General features: G+C 49.4%; 1 protein-coding gene across 6 annotated transcripts in view; it reads right to left on the bottom strand.

Moving 5' to 3' along the window:
• Positions 1-14,531, bottom strand: part of RNF24 (ring finger protein 24) — a 36,619-nt gene that overhangs the window by 6,320 nt on the left and 15,768 nt on the right. For 5 of the 6 annotated variants that reach the window (XM_069856675.1, XM_069856672.1, XM_069856674.1 and 2 more), the window contains 2 exons: positions 8,128-8,277; positions 794-836 (listed from right to left, as the gene is read on the bottom strand). In XM_069856675.1, coding sequence (XP_069712776.1) covers positions 794-836; positions 8,128-8,270 — 186 coding nt within the window. In that variant the 5' untranslated portion in view covers positions 8,271-8,277. Of the gene's footprint in view, positions 1-793; positions 837-8,127; positions 8,278-10,018; positions 10,297-14,531 lie in introns of those variants that run through there. The other variant, XM_069856673.1, reaches the window with a different exon arrangement.

The following is a 14,531-nucleotide window of genomic DNA, read 5'->3' as shown; positions in this document are numbered from 1 at the left end:
AACTCGGTGCAGGAACAGGAGGAAGGCAGCTCCAGCACAGCTATAACCCCTAATGTGAGGGCCAAATCCAGAAGGTCTCCTCTGGAATTTAAACCTCCTGGGCTCCCACACTCCGCAACAAGCTCCTGCAGGGATGTCTGCCGCTTTGTTTTCACTCCATCAAGGCCAAACACCTGGAAAGGGCTATAAATCCAGGATGACTACACGCTGTTGTATCATGTAAGAGCAACTCCACCCCATTTCCAGCTCAAATGACAGATTGGAGGCAGAAAGATTACACAAGCCCTGGAGAAAGCAGGACTTTGAAGCAGCAACCTGACACCGATCTTCTGGCTGTGTTTATTTTAACAAGGGCACTGGTGTGTGTGGGTGCACGCAGAAAACAGTGGGGTTTGCCAAGGGGACATGGAGGTGTTCCCTATGAGAGGTCTCTGTGAGAGCCCCGTGGCTGCGGGTGGTCCAGAGCAGCCGGGTCCAACCCAGGGAGCAAATTCAGGTCCCACAAAACATTGTTTATTCGGTGGGGAAGCAAGAGGGAAGCTCAGCAGTGGGAAATAAGGTGGGGATTTGGAGAGGCTGCCCAGTGGAGGGCATGGAGATGTCCCCACTGCTCAGGGTCCACGCCTGAAAACACGGAGACCTGCAGACTAACAGGTGAGAGATGCTCCTGGGGTGCCCAAAACCAATTAAGTCAGCAGGGACAGAGGTTTGCCCACACGTTACAGCTTCTCTTTGAAGACCAAAAGCCTCCCAAGGTGAAAGAACAGCACAACCAGCGAAGAAGATAACTTACTTGTTTGTAGGCGTAAAGCTCTTTGTGTGCTTGATGTCTGAGCCTGCAAGAAGAAGAGAGGGAAACATGAATAGAAGCCCAAGGACCAGTCCCATTGCAACACCTCCTACATTTCGTTTTCCACCTTTCCAGATTTAATCTTTGGGTTTTAGACTTTTTCATTTCATAAACAAGAACAGCCTAACAAAATGATGCTTTTTTTTTTTTTTCCTGCCGTTGGGAAAGCAGCATCTCCATCCAGAAGTGCAGTACTTAAAGGGGCCCACAGGGAAGCTGGGGAGGGGCTCTTGATCAAGGAGCGCAGGGATAGGATGAGGGGGAACGGTTTTCAGCTAAAAGAGGGGAGATTGAGATGAGATCTTAGGAAAATATGTTCTCCTGTGAGGGTGATGAGGGCCTGGCCCAGGTTGCCCAGGGAAGTTGTGGCTGCCCCATCCCTGGAGGTGTTCAAGGCCAGGTTGGATGGGGCTTGGAGCAACCTGGTCCAGTGGGAGGTGTCCCTGCTCATGGCAGGGGATAGAACTGGATGGGCTTTAAGGTCCCTTCTGACCCAAACCATTCTAAGATCTCCAATTTTCCTCTTTTGACTTCCCTAATTTTCCATGTAGACATCACCAGCATGCTAAGACCCGCAAAAGCTGTTGAGTCAACCAGGAGCTGCCACATACACCCTCAGATTCCAATCATTTCTGCTGCCAACAATTTCTAGACTGAACACAGCTCCTCCTGCCAAGCGATGGGTATTCAGACCCAGGCAAAGCTCAAACAAGACTGGGGAAGGAGACCTCTCTGCTCAGAGGTTTCCCACTGGATTTGGGTGATGTCAGGTTCCTCAAACACAGCTTTATCTTCAGCTTCCCACACTCTGAGGAAGAAGCGCTCAACAAGAAGTCATCCACCTGACTGAGCAAGCAGAGAAGTTTTATCCAAAGCTATTTATCCGAAGACAGCACCAGAGCAGAAAGCTTTGGAAGAGAAGCAATGCGATGCCTTTCATCTCTCTTCTCCTTTCACAGGCGACAATTTTAAGAACCAGAGAAAGAACCAATTGCCAAAAAATGCAAGAGAATGAAGCTGTGTCTTGGGATTTATCAGGAAAACAGACACAAGCACAGGGTGACAAGCCTACACAATGACCCAGGGTGCTCCCTGCCCCGGGGAAGGAACCAAGGCCACAGCCAGTGCCACAGTGGAGTAAAATCAGGATTAGAAACAGCATAAGCTGCTTCCTCCCATCTACCTTTCCAAGCAACGTGCAATTTAGGCGTTTGAGGGATTTTTTTCCCCAATAAAATCAAAGAGTGGTTTGGTCGGAAGGGACCATGAAGGTCATCCAGTCAGTTCAACCCCTTGGCAGCGAGCAGGGGCATCTTTAACAAGATCAGGTTGCTCAGAGCCCCATCCAACCTGACCGTGAATGTTTCCAGGGATGGGGCCTCCCCCACCTCTCTGGGCAACCACCACACTCAGCATAAAAAAAATTTCTTCCTAATAGCATCTATTCCTGGATTAAATCAACAGATGGAAGGGATGAATATATTCCAAGAACTCATGCTGTGGTGGGAAGAACAGCTGGTGGCAGCAGGAATTTGACAACAGGAGCAAAGGGCTAGTCCTATCCCTTCCCCTCTCCAGCCTCCCTCCTCCAGGAGCACAAGTGGAAGCGTTTGTCCCCATTCCTGGGGACCAAGGAAAACGGCAAATATAAAACGACATCAGTTCAGGTTGCTCCGAGCCCCATCCAACCTGGTCTTGAACATCTCCAAGGATGGGGCAGCCACAGCTTCCCTGGACAACCTGTGCCAGGGCCTCACTACCCTCATCAGGAAGAATTTCTTCTTAATGTCTAATCTAAATCTCCCTCCTTCCAATTTGAAGCCACTTCCCCTCATCCTAATGCTCCATGCTCTTCCAAAAAGTCCCTCCCCAGCTTTCCTGTAGGCTCCCTATGAGACAAAGGGCTGAGGACTTCTACTAAGAGGTCAGCATGTGTCTGCAGGGCCTCGGCAGGTGGATTTTCCCCACCCAGCCTCAGGTGTGATTTCATTTGGGAAACTCCCTTGCCTGTAATTTCACTTCTTCTGGAGGGTGTCTCAAAGCCCAGCTGTTTCACCCTGAGCTTTCAGAGACTCCTGGTACTGCAAGGCTGTAGTGGGAGAGTTACAAACCAGGATATTAAAACATAACCCTGCCCTTTTTGCTCAAAACCACAAATGTCATTGGCTTTAAAAGTTCAGGAATGGGTAAAAAAGCACTTTAATGTTTCAGAGAAAGCTCAGTAAATCAGCTCCTGAGACCTGAACTTCTTGGGGAGTCTTGTTGCCTCCTCTAACGATGCTGCCTGGCAGGGAACGTGCCTGCAGAGCCACGGATGGAATCGCAGCGGGCAGGAAGAAGAAGGCTGGGGTCGCATCCCTGTGCCAGCAACCCTGAGCAGAAATACGAGCAGAAGATACACGAACAATAGAGCGAACAGGATGAAACCAGCCCAATCCACAGGGATCCTGGCGGCTGGGAAACTGGTTATGAAACGCAGATGGGGCAAAGCAAGATGCACGACTGGAGACCGCGTACAAGAGCAAAAAATCTCCCGGCATGGGGAAAAGCATCTGTCTTCTGGAGCACTGAGTGGCTGCCGAGACGTTGGTCCCCATGAGCCAAAGGCACTGGAGGGAAGGTGCCACGCAGATCAAACCCAAGCAGCTGTGGACATGGTGGTGGCATCTGGACCAGTGACGCGGATCGAGCAACTCCCTGGCCATGGATCCCTGCAGCTCCGTGCTGCCGGAGGAGCTCACGGATGCTCAGCAGCATGGGTCGGTGCTGAGCTGTACAGGGAGACGTTGCCAAAAGAAACCCCTCCGTGAAGGTTACGGGGAACGGCAGGAGTGCATCTGGCCTCGAAGCATGCGAGCTCCGTCTGCTCTTCCACGCTTTCCTTTAAAAGCCAGGATCCTGGGCCAGACAGATCCCAGTTGGACCTAGCACAGCCCTCGTAACGAGACATCGGATCCTGGCAAGGCTTACTCCCCGTCAGACTCAGGGCTTCATCCATCTCGTGTCAAGAGCTGTGACTCCGGTGGAATTTCTGGCAGATGGATTTCGATAAGAGACCACACAGCATCTTGACAGCCAGCATGTGGCTGGAGACCATGCGTGCAGGCACGCCGTCACCCGTTTCTGAGTTTAATAACTGCTTCTTACTGATTTTGTGATCTCTTTCCAAGCTTTCCACGACTCCCGTGGGAAAGGGAGCACCTTTTTCCTCTGCGTGAGTCCAAATCATCTCCAGCAAGTGAACAACTACAGAAATAAAATGCAGAGGAAGCAGCTTTTTGCAGGTTTACCTCCCAGATCTCCTTATTTTATGCTTTATGGTAGAAAGAGTAGAAAGTAGCTGGGCATCAGCTATTTGCCCTGTTGCCACAACCCAGCCAGGGTCCTTGGGTTCTCCAAATCCAGCTGCTGCGTTTGATCCAGGCAGGTTCGAACGCAGAAAGAAACAGCCCTATAAAAAGTGCTTTGTACCCTGTGCCTCCTGTAAACTTTGAGCAGCTCTGTTCCAGGCAGAGACAAGGCTCGTGCAACTCACAGCAAAGCACAGGAAGAGAGGATGCTGCAATATTTATCCAGGATGAGCATTCACGTCATTCAAATGCTTGGAAAGCACAGCATCATTCAGCCCAGCATCCTTCTCAGCTGGGCTTTACGGGACATGTGGTTATTACTGTCAATTCAGTAGAAATCAGAGACAAACATCTGCCTGCAAAGTTTAATTTCCTTTTTCTTCCCCATTTTTCCAAGCAGAGGCAGCAGCTGTGAGGGTGGGACCTGTGCTTTGAACCAGAGTGGTTTGCAGCAGCAGCAGAGCTCGAGATTCGCCTGGACTGCATACAGTGTTGATCTTTGCTTTCCTTTCATCTGAAATTCTTATCAGATTCTGTTTTGAGCCAACTTGATATAAAACGTTACTTCTTCCTCCCATCGGAGCGGGTAGCACACTTTGTATTGACACAATTGTGAGGTGCAGGCCGCGTGCACTCCTCCCCGACACATCCTTTATTTAATGCCATCAGCTCTGCGATTAGGGTTAAACACAGCAGATATTGGCTCTTCCACACTCCGGAGGCCTCCCAGGCTGGGGATGTGGAGGAGGGCTGCACGGGATGCTCCGATATGGAGCAGGCGATGAGAACCAGGGCCTGGAGGACGGCGTCATGAGCTCCACTCCTCATTTGCCAAACATTTGCAGATGTGGGGAGTCATGAAAAGATGGAAAGGATGGGCTCTGCACCTAAGCAGGGCCTGGAGAAAGCCACAAGCTGCTGTCACCTGCAAATAATCCCTGTGGGTGCGAGCAGAGCCCTGGAATTCCCAAGGAGACAATTCCTGTCTGCACGCTGGGGTTGGTTTCTCCGTGATGACACGGTGCGATCCACGCTGTATCTGCTTGTTAAATTAACACCTCTCTTATACAGCATCCAGATGCAATTTTGCATTAAAGCCATGCATCTCATAGAATCGCAAGGTTGGAAAAGACCTTTGAGATCATCAAGTCCAGCTGCACCTGTCCACTACTACACCACGTCCCTAAGCACCTCATCTACCCAGCTTCTAAACACCTCCAGGGATGGGGATTCCACCATCTCTCTGGGCAGCCTCTGCCAGGGTCTGAGAATCCTTTCAGTGAAGAATTTTTTCCTAATGTGAACGTGCCCTGGTGCAACTTGAGGCCATTTCCTCTAATCCTGTCCCCTGTCGCTTGCATTTGCTTGCTACGTAGACAGGCACCAACAATACTTCATCGTTAAGTGGCACTGAAGAGGGCCAACACTGAAGAATCACAGAATCACCAGGTTGGAAAAGACCCACCGGATCATCGAGTCCAACCATTCCTATCAATCACTAAACCATGATTCTCAGCACATCATCCACCCAAAGAGGACAAACCCTTCCTGAAACAATCATTTGGGATGCTCTTGCAGGTGCATGGTCCTTGTCCCCCTGCCTACGAGTCTTTCCAAAACAGATTGAAGCTCAAGCTTTTCTTCCCCACACCAGCTGAGATCACGCAGCACATTCAAAGGAGGTGGATGCTGCCAGGGCACATCGACACAGCTAAAACTCATGGAATGGTGAAACCATCCGAAATGAGGACTGGAGGGTTCTTGTTTGGCACTGTTTTGCCAATAACAGAGCTGGGGGGGGATGGTCTGAAGAGCGATTTATAGTCCCTACAGAGTTTAGGGCTATAAAGGGATCACTAGATGATCTAATCCAATGTCCCATCTATCATAAGTCGTTAAACAGCACTTCGTTACTCCTGGGAATGGGAGCCAAAACGTCTCACCCAGAAAGGCCCTCTGTCTTGATTTAAAGACATGAAGAGACAGAGGACTTGCCACTTCCCCTGCTGGCTTGTTTCACCAGTTACTCACCCTCTCTCTTACAACATGCCTCCAGCTTCTACATTTAAAGATTTTCTGGCTTGATCTTCCAGACATTACTACTTGTTTTTGTTTCCTTGGGGCAGAACACACCCAGCAAGACCTGGTGCCCAGGAAAACACTCTGAAAGCCCAAACACCTCTTCATCTTGCAAGCGAGTCATACAGATTCAAGATCAATCTGTACAAAACACGTCCTTGAGCCTTCTGAGCACCATCTGTCTATTTTTTTTTTTTTGCATCCCCTCCCACTGGCATCCCAGAGGAAAAGTGAGCACTGGATGCAGATGCAATTATGCCAGCACAGACCTTGTTAACATCGAGCATCGAGATTCAAAGGGGTTGGGGATGACCTCTTGATCTCTTTCTGCCTTGGCTATCAGGAGGTGGACAGTTGCGTTGTACCTTCAAACACCTTTTCCTTGTGCAAAAGTGAAGATTTGATGTTCAGACAGCCCAAATCGCCCCTGGGTAAGCCTGGGTTTGGGCCTGCCTTGTAAGTTCTATGAGGCTCCGCTTCATACAGAGCTGAAAATAGGTTGAAATTATCAAATATTTAGAAGGCAGCACTGAAATCTTGCTTCCCTGGATCTACAAAAGCAGGACAAAACATTTTCAGCACCCTCTGGAGACGAATCCAATGGGACTGGCTACTACGAGCCAGGCAGACTCAGCCTCCACAGTGCGAGAAGAGACCGTAACGGTGTCTTAGAGGGCCAGAGGGAGGGGACGGAATGGGTGTGTGGCTAAAATGGAGCTGGGGCCCCTCAAAAAGCCAGAGGGAGGAGGAAGAGGATGGAAAAGCTCTTGGCAGGAGATCTCTGGGTGCGCAGGATTTCAGCAGCCAGTGTGGGCAGAGCGGTTGCAAGGAGATCGGTTGGACTCGGTGATCCGGTGGGTCTCTTCCAACCTGGTTATTCTGTGATTCTGTGAGAGGCACGACTGGCCCCGCATCCCAGGTTACCAGCACAACTTGACCTCATCGTCACCTCAATACCCAGGCATCGTCCTTTTCCCTCCAGCAGGAAGTTTCCTCTCAATTAGTGGCCTAACTCTCTCCCCAGTGGCCCATAAAACAATTAAACCAAGCCCCAAACTGGAACAACCTTTAACCCTCCCATCCCGCTCCTCGTCTTTCAGATTAACAAATTAACTCTGCATCATTAATCCCTAAACTGCGTTGTTGAATGAGCAATTTGTGTACAATAACAAACGGAGCAGGTATTAAACATTTCTTAAGCTCACAGTACACAAGTTACTCATTAAAGAGGGAAGCGTGTTGAAACATTAAGCAGAAAGCAAGAACCATAAAACATCCTTTTCCAGTGTTTTTGAGAAGCCAACCAGGTTTTCATGCCTGTTTGAATACACGTATAAACATGACTCCCATTTTATAAGCAGATAATGGAACTGCCTTGCAGGACTGATACCTCCAAGACGTGTTGGGCAGACAGTGTTTGGTACCCACTGCGTCTGTTGGTGTTATTAGGGATGAATGTTGGGTCTGACGCTACAAGGCTGAGCAAATTCTTTGACAACAAGGGAAAGTTAAACCCCTTTAGGAATCGTAGAATCAAAGAATGGTTTGGAGTTGGAAGGGAACTTAAAGATCATCCAGTTCCAAGCCCCCTGCCATGGGCAGGGACACTTGCCACTGGATCAGGCTGCTCAAAGCCTCATCCAACCTGGCCTTGAACGTCTCCTGTGCCTCACCACCCTCATAATGAAGGATTTCTTCCTTATGTCTAGTCTAAATCTGCCCCTCTAAGTCAAATCAGGTTGACACGAGATGCATCACGGAAGGACAAGGTGATCCATCCTTGTTTTGGGATCAGTGATGGGCTTGCTATGAATCAGGTCAGCTCTTGAAAGCAAAAAGATCCCTTACCTGATCAAGTAGCAACAGAACAGCAAACTAAGGATGAAGACGAAGATAGCTGTGCCGAAAACCACGATGTATATGTTGAGAGGCAGGTTCTGGAACCCGATGTTCGGCATCCTGAAACTGTAATGCTGGAAGTCTGAGCTCATGGGTAGGCTGTGGAGACAGGGAGAAAACACATGGATGTCAGGATCATAGGATCATAGAACTGTTTGGTTGGAAAAGGCCTTTAAGATCATGGAGTCCAACCATACCTGTACACTACTAAACCATATTCCTAAGCATCTCATCTACCTGTCTTTTAAACACCTCCAGGGGTGGTGACTCAACCACTTCGCTGACAGTGGATCCTTTGGGACGATGCCCTTCGATGGCCCCTCCACAGGCAGGTGGGTGGAGGAGAAGAAGAGGGCAGCCAGCAATGCTGCCTTCCCACTCCTCGGCCCCTAGGGTGAGAGCATCCTTGCCCAAAACTGAGCCCAAGCTCGGCAACCCTGAAAACAAAGCAGGGCTGGATTTTTTCTGCTCCCACTATGACCTTCTCTGGCTATTTTCGCCTCTTCCTTACACACATCATCCTTCAAGTTAAATGTTGCGATGGACTGCGGGGATCTGCATCCAAGCGGCCCCAGCTGCAGCCAACACCCCCCAAGCCCCTCATTAATTAGGCCAAAATACTGAAAGCAGACAGAAAGCCTTGCAGCAAGGCAGGTTTTCCTTCCCTTCCCCTGCTGTGGTTGCCAGGACCGATTCCTCATTCCGTAGAAAGCCCCCCCTCCAAAACCACTGAGCACACACCGGCACGGGTCCAACACACTCCCAGTGCATCCCAGGCAGAACAGAAAGGACAAGGACATTCCCAAGCCATATGGCAGCGCTGCGAAGAAATTATAGGGGCCGTAAAAGAGATTTGGGTTGGTTTTTTCCACGTGGGGTCCAGGTTGGGTGGTTTAAAGGCATTTTTGCAGGTTTCAGCTCTATCCTTCAGTACAATCCCACGCTACTTCCCCTCAGCAAAACCCCACAGCGCTCGTGAGTGGCGGCTAAGAAGATACGACAACTTTGGCTGTCGACATATCACATCTCAGACGCGTGACCAAAACCTCCCTCCCCTCGGAGAGACGCAATTAAAGAACGAGCAGCTGCCTGGGATAACGACTGCAGCCTAAGATCACTCCCGTGACTTCAGTTCTATTGCACAGATGCCAAAATTTTACAATAACCCTCATGGAGTGTTTTTTCAGGAGTCAGTAAACCAACCTGATGTCTCTGTATCACCATAAACCCCCCCTCACTGCCATAATACCATGTTAATACTCAAAAACCTTCCCTGAGAAGCACATATTTCTTATTTCTTCTTATTGTTCCTTTCCACTGCAATCATTCTCGGAGCCATTCACCCTTCAATGATCACAATCGTCTCTGGCCAAGCACAAAGTTCACCCACTCCCAGAAAAGGAAGTTAAAAAATATGCCTTGTTTTCCTTTCTGCCCACGGGAGAGGGCTGGACGTGCAATTAAATTTCACAACAAGCAGGGAAAGTACCTGAAGTCTGAACCTTGTTTCCCAAATAAAACTACCAAGGGATATCAAAACCCTCCCCTGGAGCAGGGAGTTTTCAGCGTCAGCGGCGCATTAATCGCACAGCTCCCAGCTTTTGCATGGGGTGAGAAGGCAGTGAGAAACCTAAACGCACTGGGGAGCGATGCCCCAAAAATCAAAGCATCCTCTGAATGCCCTGCTCCTTTTCCAAGCAGCATCCTCACTCCTGCATCTCCGGTCCCCTTTGAAACCCATTCTTTGCCAAACCCACTGGGTTTTCCTCCACCCTCCCACCTTTCATGCATCATCTATATGTTGCATGCTCCCCAGCTGCTTTGCAGGGTGCAGACTCACCTTTCATCCCGGCTCGTTTGCCAGCGCTAACCCCTCACCCACATCCTCCTCTCACCAAAGGCAGCATCTCCGCCGGCACCCAACGCCCACCCGAGAGCCTCCTCTCTCCGGCTGCTTTCGATTTCCTCAGCTCGATGGAAGTTTCGAGGCGAGTTTTTGGGAAAGCCTGGATTTGATTAAAGCCTCCAGAGACCAACACGCATGTTCAGAAACTCCCAACCAACACGGAAATGCTAGGAGAGCTTGGGGAGCAGCTCGTGGAGCCAGCACACCCCCCTGAGCACTGGTGGGGGTGGGATTTTACAGCACACAGCAACCACCCGGCAGCTCGCACGCCTCCGCCGACGTTTGCTCCGCTCAGCTGAGCTGTTTTGCTTTGCAAATAAATTTTAAAAGTGCCAAAACCAGCCCCTAAACCTTTGTTCCCAGCTCAGCAGAGTTAATGCCCCAGCTCAGCATCGCTGCACACGGTTGGGTTTGGGTTTCATCTCCGTGAAGTTTGCTAGGTCAAAGGGATTTTAGATGGTTCAGGGGCTCTGTCCTCAGTCACGCTCACGCGATGGAGGATGTTTCGGCTGGAGAAGGCTCTGCCTGCCCCTGCTCGTCCTTGAAGCGTGACAGAGGATGTTTCAGCTGCAGGAGAAAGCTCTGACTGCCCTTAGTTGCCCTTGGGCTGGTGCTGACAGTGCCTGGCTTTGACCAAGACATTGGCAAAGGTCGACCAGCTCCTCAACCACCCAAGAGAAAATCAAATATCCTCCATCTGGGAAAGCTTTGGATAATTTCTTTTCCAAGGAAGGAGAAGAAAGAACAAAACCAACCAGCATCAGACTATCTTTTTTCTTTCCATCTCCTTTAACTGTTTCTTCTTACTGGAGCTGGGGCTGCGGGCTTTGGTTCAGCTCTCCCACCAGGCGATGGGGACCGAGAACAAAAGCAAAGATGGCAAGTAAGGAAGATTCAGGCTGGATTTAGTGTGTCGAATATCATCAAGCCAGAAAAATTCCTTAAGGTCATGTCCAGCTGGAGCCATGCAGCTCTTCCGCTGGTCCCCATGGCTGCAGTCACAGCTACAAACCATTACAGCTCCCAGCAAACAAATAGTTGGCAGAAACACAGCTCCATCCCACCAACAGCATCCTACTCTCTTCTTCCAACAGTACCATTTCCCTAGTACCTTGTCGCAGAAGGACATCACTGATGGAGTTGTGACCTACCTGCCAGCCATACCAGCAGGGCTCAGCCTCACGGGGACTGTGCAAATCCAGCAAGTTCCACACCAGATTCATCCAACCCCCGTGTGAAATAATGTTCTCCATATCAGAGCTACCTTGGTGCTCCCTCCCTCCTGCTGCAACAGCTGAGAAATGTTACAGCAAAAACCATAGAGGTTAGAGGGAAAAAATAAGTTTGCCTGCACAGGATCCAGGAAACTGTTAACTTTAAAAGACTTCACTGAAATCTGATGATTTTAAGCAGCCAGGCATTGGGGTTGGGTTTTTTTTTTACGGGGAGTGGAGGGGGAGGAACTGTATTTTAATCTGCTTCAGATTTGTGAAAGCACAGCCAAAAGAAATAAAAAGAGCCATAAAGAAGGATGAAAAGTTTCTGGTGCAGAACAAAAGCTTCCCTGTTGCTCTCTTGCTGGGCGAAGCATTTCAGGGCAGGCAGATGCCTCTTTCTGGAGCATCCATCACCCTGGGATAGGGAACATGCGGTGCCTGGAGGAAAGCGGGTCAGTGCCGCAGAAACCCTGCAGAGGGGAGGGTTGCATGGAATCATGAAGATTGGAATAGAACTCTAAGATCATCCAGTCCAGCCACTGGCCCAACACCACCGTGCCTACTAAGCCATGTCCCAAAGTGCCACGTGTACATGTTTATTCAACACCTCGAGGGATGGAGATTCCACCACTGCCCTGGGCTTCACTGCTGCAGTGAGGTGGGGTCTCTTCCAGTGCTTCTCCGCTCTTGCAGTAAAGACATTTTTCCTAATAGCCAACCTAAACCACCCCTGGTGCAACTTGAGGCCATTTCCTCTTGTCAGATCATTTGGTACTTGGGAGAAGATTTTTCTCCAGGCCGGATGAGACCCTCTCTGCAGCATGAGGTTACTTGGTGGGAAGATTCTGCCTTGCTCTTCACCTGAAAAATGAACCTGCTGTGACAGCAGGGACAAAGCAGTTGGGAATCCAAGCAGGCACTTGCCTGATGCCACACTTCCTCGAGGTCTCCGACTGTGACTGTGTCCATGGGGTCTGCACATCCTCACAAAGCATGAAATCGTGGGAAGAGGATCATGAAAACTAAGGGCCAAGAAGGCTACCCAAGAGCGCTCAGGAGAGAAGAGATAAGTTTGCTAAACCTGGAGAAAGGGTGGGAAGAAGAACCAGGGAAGCACTACGGGAGTCAAGGAACGGAACTACAGAATTGTTAAGGTTGGAAAAGGCCTCCAAGATCATCCAGTTCAACTGGCTGCCCAACCACTGTGCCTACTTAACCACGTCATGAAGTCCCCTCCAGGGATGGGGACTCCACCACCTCCCTGGGCAGCCTCTTCCAACGCTTCACCACTCCTTCAATAAAGAAATTTTTCCTAATATCCAATCCAAACCACCCCTGGTGCAACTTTAGGCCATTTCCTCTCTTCCTACCATTGGTTTCTTGGGAGAAGAGACCAAACCCCACCTCGCCACAACCCTCTTTCAGGGAGCTGTAGAGAGCAATGAGGTCTCCCCTCAGCCTCCTCTTATCCAGACTAAACAACCCCAGGTCCCTCAGAGTTCCAAAGCCTGGCTGGAGGAAAATCCTATATGTGCACATAAATAAATAAATATATATATGCATATTTCTTTGCAGTACATATTGAAATATTTTTATACTGCAATATATTGTATAAATAATGTATTGCAAACACCTTCCACAAAAGTAAAGGAGAGAGAATCAGATTTTCCCAGGCTGCAGCACAGAGGGAACTGAACGATATTTATTTAGCAATACAAAAGCTGGCAAAATTAAAAAGGACCGTCAGTATCCTCGTGACGGGGCCATTTGTGGGGATGCAGAGAGAGCCGGGAATGGTGCTGCCGCAAAGAAGACTGACCTGAGCTCCACGTCTCCTCCCTCGCTACACCCGCCAGTGAATCAGCAACGCGGGGCCAAGCACACCCCCGTTTCTTCAAGGACTACAAAACGAAGCTTTAATTAAAAGCCAGGTGATGGTTAATGGCCTGTCAGGAAGTGAAGTGTTACAGGTCAGCATTAACTTGCCAGCTTCGCAGCGCTTTGATTACACATTGGGCTGTTAAAGGCAAACCTAAATAGGCCACCTGGCCAAATTAATCCCTGTTATAATCACAGCAAGCACTTAATGCGCTTAATAAGCGGGGCCAACCTCTTACCCACAGCTTTCATCAGGAGATCTCAAAGGGATTCATAAGGAGGCAATTATCTTCTCCTAAGCGGAGAAACTGAGGCAGGGAGGAGGGGAGCGAGACAGGAGAGACCCAGTCCCCAGAGCTGGGGATGTAGCTGTAGGTGATGCCACAAGCATCATTCATGGGCTGGAAGCTGCAACCTTTTTCTTTCCTGCTGCTTTGCCACGGGGATTTGAAGTGTGAGCCCCTTCTCTGAGTTTTACTTATCCAAGGGAGCTTCATTTATTTATTTCATTGTTATTTATGTATAATACCTGTGGATAAAGGGACCATGCAACTATCGTGGATCACACCTAAATTAAGCCCATGTGCTGAGAATTGGGGGTGGTTTCTGCCTCTGCTGTCGTAAATAAAAGTAAAATAATAAAACTCTACATCAAACCCCATTTTCAAAGGCATTTACCTTACGTTTCGAGATTAATCATTTCCTTCACAGGGATTCAAATCAAACCTAGGCTGGTTTGAACCTCCTGAACAATTAACTGTGAGCGCTGGATGGAGCCGAGCCCCTCCACATCCCATCAACCAAGCTGGTGAAGCCAACCCATCTCCAGCTTTAGAAACTCCACAAACCCAGACACAAGCAGGTTCGTGTCGTCCAAGGAAAACCACGAGTCTCAAGGAAAAGAAAATGTGAAGCAGTGGCTAAAGTCCAAGTCGAAATATTTTATCGATGGGAAAGATTTCAAGCGGGCGCGTACGGCATCTCGAGTTTCAAAGGCGTGACGCAAGCCCACAAAGAAGATTTATACAGGTTCAACCCAAACGGTTATGAACTCGGTTGGGAGCTAAACTGTGAGCAGCCGACAAGACCTTTCCAAAATAGCCCAAACTGTATTGTGAAGTGAGGTTTTCTTCCATGCAATAAATCATAGAATGGTTTGGGTTGGAAGGGACCTTAAAGATCATCTAGTTCCAGTCCCCTGCCATGGGCAGGGACACCTCCCACCAGACCAGGTTGCTCAAGGCTCCACCCAATCTGGCCTTGAACACTTCCAGCTATGGGGCAGGCACGGCTTCTCTGGGGAACCTGGGACAATGTCTCACCATCGCTGTCAACAAGAACATTTTCCTAAT

The sequence above is a fragment of the Phaenicophaeus curvirostris genome, chromosome 4 (assembly GCF_032191515.1).
Source record: "Phaenicophaeus curvirostris isolate KB17595 chromosome 4, BPBGC_Pcur_1.0, whole genome shotgun sequence".
Classification (NCBI taxonomy): domain Eukaryota; kingdom Metazoa; phylum Chordata; class Aves; order Cuculiformes; family Cuculidae; genus Phaenicophaeus; species Phaenicophaeus curvirostris.
The sequence above is the reverse complement of the archived record's forward strand: the minus strand, read 5'-3'. Positions and strand labels throughout refer to the sequence as shown.